The 12,256-nt window shown below is 44.4% G+C and overlaps 1 protein-coding gene across 1 annotated transcript in view; it reads left to right on the plus strand.

The window, feature by feature from the left end:
• Window positions 1-12,256, plus strand: part of LOC144504127 (low-density lipoprotein receptor-related protein 1-like) — a 1,391,705-nt gene that overhangs the window by 1,302,960 nt on the left and 76,489 nt on the right. The window contains exons 79-81 of the mRNA XM_078229303.1: window positions 4,917-5,158; window positions 9,374-9,552; window positions 10,838-10,944. Coding sequence (XP_078085429.1) covers window positions 4,917-5,158; window positions 9,374-9,552; window positions 10,838-10,944 — 528 coding nt within the window. The remainder of the gene's footprint in view (window positions 1-4,916; window positions 5,159-9,373; window positions 9,553-10,837; window positions 10,945-12,256) is intronic.

Below are 12,256 nucleotides of genomic sequence, written 5' to 3' on the forward strand. Positions count from 1 at the left end.
GACTCATTTGAAAATGATTTATGAAGGAGATTGCAATTGAATTTGTTATTAAAGAGGGAAGGATAAACCAGACAGTAGCAAGGAAACATCTGGGACCCAGCGGCCATAGTCATGGTGAAGACAGAACATAAAAAGAACAAAATTCTAAATGAGCTAACTTCAGAATGTGCTTGAGATTTTAAAAAAACTGTTTATTTATAGCTAGCAGACCATATGTGGATAAAAACAAAGCATTTTGAAGAGGTTTGAAGACTGGATAAACAATTTACCCTTGAAATAAATCTTGAGTACAACCTGAGTCGATAACTGAAGTTATCAAAGTAACAAGAGGTAACAGGAATTAAAAACATTAAAAATTTAAAAATATTCAGGAAAGGAACAGATCTATAAAGCCAAAATGAGAAAGGAAATGCTATTGATAGAGACACCGGGGGTGGAAATTAGCTGGGTACAACCATAAAAGACCGAATGCTGCCCTGAAATTAGGCTTCATCTACATGGTTAGAATGAGCTGCCGGCAGAGAATCATACAATTAATTAATATAAGCACAGCAATACTTAGGTAAGTTTTGTAAGGGTGCTAGCTTGGGCAACAGAAGCCAATTTCCAGGGTTGTGGAGGTGGAGAGAATAATCCGGATCCTCCTTTATCCACAAGAAATGGAATGTATCTTTTATTGCCAGTTCTGGGGCTGCTGAATAACCTTGAGCAATGCAGGCTCAATGCCTGCTCTGGTCGTTGTAGACACATTCCTCAAAGAGATCCTTTAACATACATTAAGCTTCTAATTCATAGAGCATAAGCACTATGCTCACAAAGTGTAAACTTGTAATCTATGAATTTGATAGTGGAACGAGTGTCTATGTACACCAGACTGCTAAATCAATTTGCTCTGTGCCTGTTTTATGACCAGAAATTGGGTGCAATAAATACCAGTTTCAACCCCACTGACAGAGAGGCTTAGGGCAGAATCTGGTGGTTTGGTGGTGAGGTTGGAGGATGGGGGATTGTTTGGTCTGTGTGAGTACCCTTCTGTCTTCCCGTCTCTGCCAAAATAGCGTCTGGGATGGGAAGACCCATTGAGGCCCTTAAGTGGACAATTAATTACCACTTAAAGACCTCATTCTACTGCCCCTATTGCCATGCAAAGAGTACAGCAAATCAATCTGTGCAGGCTGCTTGTTATTGCCCAGGGAGGGGAGTGGGGAAGGGGGCAGGGGAGTGTGAGTGGGTGCCCTCATTCAAAGGCACTTCATGCCTGATCAAGGCACCTGATATTGGCGAGGGAGGAGCCTGCTGAGAGCCACCTCCCTGCCCTTGCTGCTGACCCTTCTCCATCCCATCCTACCCAACCACCTTGGGACCCCCATCCCACAAAAACCCTCCTACCATTACTTACCTCTGCCCTGGGTTGCTCCACAATCCTGGGCCACAAGTGGCTGTTGATAGAATCCCTACAGTGCAGAAGAGGTCATTGGGCCCGCACCGACTCTCTGCTAAAGTAACTTACCCAGGCCCTCTCCCCCCTCCTATCCCCGTAACCCCAACATTTACTATGGCTAATTCATTTAACACATCTTGGAACACTAGGAGGCAATTTAACATAGCCAATCCACCTAACCTGCACATCTTTGGACTATGGGAGAAAACCGGAGCCCCCGAAGCACCCGGGAAGAATGAAGAAAGTCCACACAGTCATCCAAAGCCGGAATTGAACCTGGGGTCCCTGGTGCTGTGAGGCAGCAGTGTTAACCACATACTGCCCATCTATTCTTAATGTAAAATTATAGAGGTGAGAGCTTTATCTCAAATGCAAGGAAATTGCTGAAAACTGTGATGATGAACAGGATAAGGGTGAGCACCAGAGCTTGGCTAAGTAACAGTTTAGGAATGGTAGATGTTAAATTTCTTTGATCAGGTTACAGATCTAACAGATCAAGGTGAGACTGTGAACGTTGTATGTCTGGACTTCAAACAGACATTTGACACTGCCTCATATAATGGTCTATTTTTAAGGTTCAGGCCAATAGAATTAATTACAGTGTATACTGACTAGGATTTGGCCGGTAAACTCAGTACACCATGATGCATGGAGAGGTGCCTGTCTTGCACGGAGCTTGGAGCTACTACTCATTTTGTCATTTTTATTCATGATTGGGAAGATGGAATCATGTCCAAAGTACTGAATTTGCCTGTAATTCCAAACCAAGCATATGACAAAGATGATTATTACTATTTCATAAATAAATAGTATCTATAAAAGCTATCTGTTGGCAGAGAAATGGCAGATGCGATTTAATACAGATATGAAGTTATGTACCTTGGCATTGAAACAGTATTGTGCATTATATATTAGGTCGATCTTGTCCAACCTTTTTGGGTGGGGGGCCACATTTCAATTTTTTCCACACTCCTTGAGCTGATGATCAAATTTCAGTACGATAAGGTTTTGTCCAACATCAAACATGAAATATTATAGCGATAAATTTCAAAAAAGAGTACTTAATAAAAATATAATATAACCAAAAGACAAAACGCTGGAAAATCTCAGCAAGTCTGACAGCATCTGTAAGGAGAGAAAAGAGCTGACGCTTCGAGTCCAGATGACCCTTTGTCAAAGCCCATTAGCTCAAAACTAATTAATAAAAATGCCCATTTAAATTTGCCAAGCAGCAGAGTTCACCAATAAAACTAGAGAGAGATAGACTGGGCCTCAGGCTCACTCGGGAAGGGGTGGGGAACAGGCTTAGCTAAGGAGTTGGTTAAACAGACAATGACCTTGCATTCACCTTGGGTGGCACACGTACTATGCTGGCCTCGGCAGAATTCATATGAAAGCAGGTATCAGAAGTGGGTTGTCTTTCAGCCAGGGGTTTCCTCCTCTGCCGACCTGCTTTGTAGATAGATTTTTGAGAAGGGAAGATGGGGAAGGCCTGGTGTGTGCTTCCGAGTCGCTCTAAGTCTCACAGTTCTCACTCTCATACAAAATCACTCACCCACTCTCAAATGCGCGCGTGCACACGCAAAGCGACTCACATATACACACAGACTCTCTCTCACCCACACTCATGTACTCATAATTGTTGCTGCCTGGTTGCCACCCTTCTTACTGTTCCTCTGCCAAGCCCTTGCGTGCTTTCCTTCACCGTGTTTTTCCTCATGGTCTCCCCGTTCGCTCCACCATCTTGGCCCTGAGATCTCTCAGAAGCTGGCACCTGCACAGCAAAAGAGCGACCAATCACCTTCACAATACTCACTGCTCATCCCATCAGAGACTGATTCTCTCCCAGATTTGCTGCCATTAGGCTCCTCAGCCATAAACGTGGGACAGGATCAGTCCCTCATTGCACAAACAGATCCTTGCAGATCTTTCGTTCAATTACCCGTAATTTGAAGAGTGAGTCCACAGGCTAGATACAGAGGCTTCAGGGGCCAGGTTATGGTCTGTATACCAGGGATTGTTGGGGGCAGTAGGGGGACGGAGACTTTTGGTCAGGGGGGGACGGGTAGGGGGGAGCAGGGGGAACATGGTTGGACAAGCTTCTATTGGATGGAAAGGTCACATTAATGTCACATCAGGAAAAGAGATCTTGAGATTTTTGTGGCCACTTTTAACACTCTTAGCACCATTCTCAGCCTTTATCATCACCATTTACATTCCCTTTGTATTTTTGTCTATGCCAGTCCTATCAATTACAACCCTCCGACTCCCTCCCCCTCAACCTCATAGTATAAGTCTTGTCCGATTTTCCTTGTCTTTAGCTCTGACGAAGGATCAGCCAGACTCAAAACGTTGGTTCTTTTCTCTCCCCAAAGATGCTACCAAACCTGCTGATTTTTTTCCAGAAATTTCTGTTTTTGTTTTGGATTCCAGCATCCACAACTTTTTACCTTTATTTTAATATCATTCTTGTCTTCACAGGCAGTTATGAAAGTGAACGTAATTTTAGGATGTAAAGCTAAGTGTGTAGTTCAACTAAGAAAACAACATTCAAAAAGTATATCTGGAAATCAGGAGACAGAACACCTCCTGTTTTAAAAAAATGTTGTCAACATATTGGAGGAAGTGAGAAAGCTGGCTACTACTTTAACATCACAGCTAAGGTGATAGAGTTATGAATCATAGAATCCCTACAATACAGAAGGAGGCCATTTGGCCCATCGAGTTTGTACTGACCACAATCCCACGCAGGTCCTATTCCCGCAACCCCTCACATTTATCCTGCTAATTCCCCCAACACTACAGTCAATTTAGCATGGCCAATCAACCTAACCTGTACATCTTTGGACTGTGGGAGGTAACCGGAGCACCCGGAGGAAACCCACGCAGACACGGGGAGAACATGCAAACTCCACACAGACCCGAGGCTGGAATTGAACCCGGGTCCCAGGCGCTATGAGGCATCAGTGCTAATCACTGTGCCACCATGCCGCCCTCAGGTCATATTTTGACATATGAAGGAAGTCATCGACCCTGAAACTTTTCTCTGAGGCGATTTGGTTAAAGTTAAGATTATCGGGGATTTGGAGGACATGTGTTCAGATACATTCTCCTCCCATGTATGGAACACAAGAACAAGAGGTCATGACTTCAAATGAGAAAAAAAAAAATCAAGCCATTATTTTTCAGCGATACATGAATAAGCATGCAAAATATGTGCAGAAAGGTCGATGGAGCAACATTCTACGACAGGGTTCAATGGGAAAATTTGCTTCTGCAAATAAAATTCAGATTTATTCAATTCATAATTTCCGATATTAAGGTGATCTCATGGGAAGTTGGATAATAGATTAAGTGGACCAATGGTCCTCATTTGCCTGAAAATTGGTCTATGCTAGTAATCCCTAAAATGAGTAAACATTAAATGTGTAGCTGCAAGTTAATGTAATCTTTTCTCCTTGTAATCTTCATACAGGTTCAGAACATCAAGTGCTCTACATTGCGACCAGAAATGAAATTCGTAGCATATATCCTTTTGACCCCAACTCGGCCTATGAACAAGTGTTTCAAGGAGATGAGACTGTCAAAATTAGCATGATGGATGTGTATATTAAAGGCAAAAAGATCTTCTGGACCAACGAGCACACAGGCAGAATCTCCTATTTAGACATCTCAGACAAACGGAAGAGACAGACAAGTGATGCCACAGATCTGAATGTAATTTCAAGAAAGCACTAATCCATTAAATCATTAAGAGTGAACTTTTAATAGCAAGTACATTAATAATGCAATTTACAATTGATTGCTGTACATTTTTTTTGTTAACCAGTGTTACTTAACATTCAGTTTATCATTTCTCTTTGTTTCACTTTTGGCTTTTGGTTTTTTCCTTTGCTCATTACTAATTATCATGTTTTAAGGCTGGGTGCTGTTGTGATGTAATCCTTGGAGTTAATTCACGAGAGAGTACTGGATGAATTTTATGACACTTTTCTATTAATATGGCTGCTTTATATGCTACTATCTCCTACCGAACCAGGGGTTTAATGCACCTTTACATACGGCAGTTTGATGATTGTTTTATTTATTTATTAGTGTCACAAGTAGGCTTACATTAACACAGCAATGAAGTTACTGTGAAAATCCCCTGATCGCCAGACTCTGGTGCCTGTTCGGGTACTCTGAGGGAAAGTTTAGTATGGCCAATGCACCTAAACAGCACAGCTTTCGGACAGTGGGAGGAAACCGGAGCACCCGAAGGAATCCCACGCAGACACACAAAGAACGTACAGACAGTGACCCAAGCTGGGAATCGAACCTGGCAGCATAGTGCGAGTTTTGTTTTCCCAGAATAAAATCTATGCTGCGCAGAAAACTGCAGAAGTGTCTTCAAAGGGTGTTTTTGAACCTTTCCCTCATTGTGTTTGTGTCTCTAGGAGCTTCCCTATGGCCATGCTCTTGGTTACAGAATCATTGTATTCCACCATGAAGTGATTCTTAAAATACAGCTGCAGATCATTGAACATGTAATGGCAAAAATCCACTTGTATTGGATAAGATGGAATGGGAATGTGTCTTGGGTTTGCTCAGTTTGCTTGGCTCTTCAGATGAAACTGAATATCAAAGTCCAATTGAACCTTTTTTACTCACTTAAGAGCAGACAGTGCCTCCCCCCTGCCTTTCCCCCACTCTTTCCCACAAGGTACGCTTTCCTGAACTAAGATGTCACTGCCATTGTTGCAACATTCACCCTGTGGCGCAGTGTGCCTTTCTCTTGCTGCCTCGGGTGAAGCACAGCAGCAGCTATCTTGGGATCTTAAACTTGACACTTTGATAAAAGATTTAACTCTGGAAGTCAATGCAAAAGGCATGTTCTTAAGGCTTTCCCAACAGTCAGAGAGGTAAAAAGATAGCTAAATTGTTTGAGCTGTCAAAGGGTATCAGATGAATCATAACTAAACGAAGGAGATTTCCTATATTTACCCAGTTTTGAGCTGTTGGCTGTTGTGTGACAATTTTATCTCAATCCTTTGTTCATGTAATGAATATAGCATTTTTCATGCTTTATTTATTACAATAAAGGGTTTGCAAATATGTGTTTTTGATTCGATGCGTGGTTAACAGAAGGGAAGTGAGCTGCACTTGATTTGTCACCTAATCTTTAAATTGTGTGAGATCTGAGGATTCTTTTATGCAGCTTGTCATTTTGCTGGCATGTTAATTGTGTTATGTACATCTTAAAAGTCAACTTTCCAACTGTCATAAAATTGGAATAAGGACGGCACGGTGGCACAGTGGTTAGCACTGCTGCCTCACAGTGCCAGAGACACAGGTTCGATTCCAGTCTTGGGTCACTGTCTGTGTGGAGTCTGTACATTCTCCCCACGTCTACATGGGTTTCCTCCGGGTGCTCCGGTTTCTTTCGCAGTCCAAAGATGTATGGGTTAGGTTGATTGACCATGCTGAATTGCCCCTTAGTGTCAAGGGGATTAGTGGAGTAAATATGTGGGGTTATGGGGATAGGGCCTGTGTGAGGTTGTTGTCGATGCAGGCTCGATGGGCTGAATGGCCTCATTCTATACCGTAGGGATTCTATGATTCTGTGATCATTGTGTAAATGCAGAGTGCATACTTCCAAATTCTGTCAAAGAGCTAGCATGTACATTATTCATGAGTAAACATTGTGGGGGCTATTCTCCCAAAAAACTCTTAAGTGCTGAATTCACGTAAAAACTGGGGTAACTCCCATTGTTTTCTTTTGTGGGATTTTCAAAATGAATCTCCTACACTTTGAGCACTGCAGAGTGCCCTAGCAGGATTCCCCCTGAAAATCAGCGGGCAGGGCCTATTCCGACAGCATAGCACTGAGCAGGCCATTGCGCACGCACCAATCTGTCAGTACGGAGACCGGCGCATGCGCAGTGGCCCTGCATTTCCGGCCTCCCGATCGTGACCCCACATTGTTGCCACTCTGACCACCCCAACCCCCCCCCGATCGCTGGCCTCCCGGAGCACTCCGGACAAACCCTGATGTTCCCTCCCTCATGCCTCCCCGGCCAACCCTGATCTCCCCGACACTCCCCTCCACCCCCCCCGGCAGTCCCGATCCCATCTCCATGCAGCCCTGAACCCCTGCGGCAGCTCCGGCCCCCTCCCCCACAATCCAGATGGCCAGTCCCAATGACCCCTTTCCCTCCCTCTGATGAAGGAGCAGCGCCCCAAAAGCTCGTGCTGCCAAATAAACCTGTTGGACTTTAACTGGTGCTGTAAGGCTACTTACTGTGCCTACCCCAATCCAACGCCGGCAACTCCACAACATGGCTCCCTCTCCCTGCATTACTATCGTAAAGTGGCAGTGGGACCCACCACCCCCACCGATCGGCCCCCCAATGGGCCCCACCCCCAATGGGTCCCAGCCCCTCTGGCCCTGCCCCCATGGCACTGTCCGATGCCTGGTGGGCAGTGCCACGGTGCCTCTTAGACCATGTCAGTTTGCCTCTTGGGCAATGCCAGGGAGCAGGCTGGCACTGCTAGGCTGGCACTGCCCAGGAGGCACCTCCCCCTTACTTTCCTTGTGGGGCCTCAATGACCTCTGTTCCCTCCAGTGGGGTCAGCTGCCTGTTCCCCATTAGTGAGGAGCAGTTGTAAACCCGGCTGGAGCGAACTACTCCTGGCGGAGATGGGGAGAGATGCTAGCGCTAAGATTAGATTGCACTAATGATAGGCAAATGGGAATTTAAATATTTAAATCAGCTCTGCGCTGGAAATCAGAGTGGAGCTGATTACACCAAAGATCTTGAAGCTGGAGACTCGCGGAGACCCGGGCACCCAGCGGGAAGTCCGCTAAACAGCCTCCACTGATGTCTCCTGGCCCATTGTGCTGGTAGAGCAGTGCAGCAGGCTGGGAGAATCACCTCCTATTTTTTCAGTGATGCAACCTTCTTCATATGTTGCAGCAAGATAGAAAAAAAGATTAGAGTGACTGTGGATCCATTTTAAATTTGGAACTGTCGGTCAAATGTAGCCAAACATCGAGAAATCCAATTGGCGACATAGGCGTGACCATTTTGCACTATGAATTGGAATTCCTTTCATATAAGTCCCACGTGGAGAGGATTTGGTATAGGCATCAAATTTGGAGAGATTGGAAAATATAAATGCTTAAATTATTCACTCCAGTTCTCTCTGTAACCATGATGTGCAACATCTGTCATGCAAAAGCACAGCATGCATCGAAAAGTATAACAACTATAGAATCACCTTGCTGAGAATCATCGGTATAACCAGAGTAGCTCTACTTGACCTGCTCATGTGGATTCATTGACTTAATTTTAAAAATCTGAGTTCCTAAATGGGTTAGGATAGATAACAACAAGCATTAAGCTTAAATTAGTGGTAGCGTTCTAACCCGTGAGTCAAAACGGTCAGAGATCAAGGAAAACTCCAAGAAACTTCAGCCCATAAGCAGATACTTCAGTGCAGTATTGACATAGCTGCTGTCCTTTGGTTGAAACCAAGTACCATAGATCCCATGGCACTATTCGAAGGGAAGTATAGGAATCATCCTGGTCTCTAGGGTGATGTTTACCTCTCAACAAACATTATTATATCAATAGATTATCTTCTTGCTGTTTGTGGGAACTTGCTATGTGTAAATTGGGTATAAAGTGCTTTGGGAGCTGCTGAAGTTCTGAAAGCTGCTCTATAAATGAAAGTTATTCCCAATAGATATGACTTAACATTTGAGTTATAGATCAGATACCTGAGAATCCATCAAAGCTAGGGTTCAATGAACACCTTATCTAAGATCCCTGGAAAACTATCTCATTGTAACTCATTCAAAAATTTGACACTTACATTTCCCCAAACAATATTCTTGTGAAAAAATGACTTCTAAAAGCAAATATAATGTAATTTTCATTTCTCTTTCAGATTCCTGGCTTCCAGGCACCACAGGGCATTGCAGTTGACTGGGTTGCTGAAAATATCTATTGGACCGATTCTTTCAGAAATGTCATTTATGTGGCTAAGATTAATGGACAGAAGTACAAAAGACTTATCTCTGGGATGATGGACAAGCCCTGTGCGATTGCTGTTGATCCCAGCAGAGGGTATGGTGCTATATTGTTTGAGCCACTCAATTGTGTTCAGAAAAGCAACATGCACACTTATAAGACATGGCCTTGGTTACATACCCACCAACTTTGCAAATTCAACATTACCTGTGAATATGACTAACTTTGCCCATTCTGAAATGTTGAGTAATGTGTAATGCAAATGCTGGAGATCTGAACTACAACAGAAGTTGTTGGCGATATGCAGCAGCTGAAGCAAGATCTGAATGTGAAAGAAAAATCAATGGCGCAGTTCTTCTGGCCTCCAGATTGTCAGAGACCAGGCGTACAACCCATAATGTGCATTGGGATCCTGCAGAAATCCCATTGCGCTGACCTATGAGGAAATTATCCAAGAAATCTGAACTTTCAACGGGCAATACTCCTGCTCCCCTGGGACCACCACAAAAGTCTCAAACTCTGCATTACAGTCCCCCACCCCCTTGACTCCCTGATTAATGTTCACAACCCACCGCTTACTCTTCCCCTCCCCCTCCCCCTGTGATGACCCCTCAACCTTATCCAGTCCAACCACCAGTCCAAGCCACTAACACTTGACTAACCCTCCCAGCTTGATCCAAGTACCCTGGGTCCAATTACCCACTTACCCGCATCACCTATCTGCCACCATACCCACCTGCCACCCTTTCCACCTGCCACCCTATCCATCTACTATCCTACCCACCTAAGACCCTACCCGCCTGCCACCACACCCAGCTACAACCTGACCCACCTTCCGCCCAACTCATCTACTCACTCTATCACTATCTCCATTCACTAATTAATCCACTCACCCATTCACTGGCAGTCACACTGAACACTTAAATTTACTTTACGGCAGCTAGTGCCACAAAAAGGGGCATGCCCAACTTGCACTGAAGGGATTGAAATGACAGCTGGTGGAATTGAAATTCACTTAATAAAAATTCTTGACTTGAAAGTTAGTCTCAGTAATGTTGATCATGAACGATCATCCAATGTTGTAAAAATTCAAGTGGTTTATTCATGCTGTCACATGAATATTTCACTGGCTAATTGATAACTTGGAATATCAGAGTTTGTGGGTGCAATTAATTAGACCATGTGGCTGGAGCAAACCATTATCTATTACTCAATAGCTGTTATTACCAGAATTATAGTAATTAATAGGGGAAAATACAGTTTGTTATCTAAGCTTTGCTTTGTAGTTCATCTGTTGAAGGAAACTATGGTCTAAAATGGTCATGTAATTTGGTTTGTTTTAACTATATTGTGTTGATGTATTTATTTGGAATGGTTACAGGATGATGTATTGGACAGACTATGGCAAGCAGCCCAAGATAGAGCAATCTGCCATGGATGGGACTTTGCGAAGAATCCTCATACATAAGGACCTGCAGTGGCCTACAGGTAGTAGCATTCGGATGTTACACAATGATCTTGCAGTAAACAAGGTAATTGGACCCAGGGGCAGGTGTGACCTGTTTAAAAAAGACGGGTGGCACTTGAATCCCAGGGGGACCAATATCCTGGCGGGAAGGTTGGCTAAGGCTACTGGTGAGACTTTAAACTAGAAAGGTTGGGGGGAGGGAATCGAAATGAGGGGACTGAGAGCGAGGAGGTTAGCTCGCAAATAGATAAGGAATGTAGACAGGGTAAGAGGGAGGTTAGACGAGTGAGGGAGAAGGGAAGTGCTCAGGCTGAAGGTCTGAGATGTGTCTATTTTAATGCCAGGAGTGTAGTGAATAAAGTGGATGAGCTTGGAGCGTGGATTGCTGCTTCGAATTGTGATGTGGTGGCCATTACGGAGACTTGGATGTCTCAGGGACAGGACTGGGTGCTTCAGGTGCCGGGTTTTAGATGTTTCAGGAAGGACAGGGAGGGAGGCAAGAGAGGGGGGGGAGTGGCACTGTTGATCAGGGATAGTGTCACGGCTGTAGAGAAGGTGGACGCCGTGGAGGGACTGACTACGGAATCTCTGTGGGTGGAGGTTAGGAACAGGAAGGGGTCGGTAACTTTGCTGGGTGTTTTCTATAGGCCGCCCAATAGTAACAGAGATGTTGAGGAGCAGATGGGGAAACAGATCCTGGAGAGATGTAGGAATAACAGAGTTGTCGTGATGGGAGATTTTAATTTCCCAAACATAGATTGGAATATCCCTAGGGCTAGGGGTTTGGATGGAGAGGAGTTTGTTAGGTGTGTCCAGGAGAGTTTCCTGACACAGTATGTGGATAAGCCTACTAGAGGAGAGGCTGTTCTTGATCTGGTGCTGGCTAATGAACCTGGACAGGTGGAGGATCTCTCGGTGGGTGAGCATCTTGGGGATAGCGATCATAATTCTATCTCCTTCACGATAGCATTGGAAAGAGATAGGGTCAGGCAGGCTAGGAAAGTGTTTCTCTGGAGTAAAGGGAAATACAGTGTCATCAGGGAGGAAATTAGACGGGTAAATTGGAAGGAGGCATTCTTGGGGAAAAGTACCGAAGGAAAGTGGAGGATTTTCAAGGAATGTTTGTCTGGAGCTCTGCATGACAATGTTCCGATGAGACAGGGGGGTGTTGGTAGGGTACGGGAACCGTGGTGCACGAAGGTTGTGATGAACCTGGTGAATAAGAAAAGAGAGGCGTACAGAAGGTTCAGAGAGCTAGGAGGTGTTAAGGATTTAGAGGAGTATACGCGATGTAGGAAGGAGCTTAAGAAGGAAATTAGGAGAGCGAGAAGG

Source organism: Mustelus asterias, chromosome 14 (assembly GCF_964213995.1).
Source record: "Mustelus asterias chromosome 14, sMusAst1.hap1.1, whole genome shotgun sequence".
In the NCBI taxonomy this organism is placed as follows: Eukaryota; Metazoa; Chordata; class Chondrichthyes; order Carcharhiniformes; family Triakidae; genus Mustelus; species Mustelus asterias.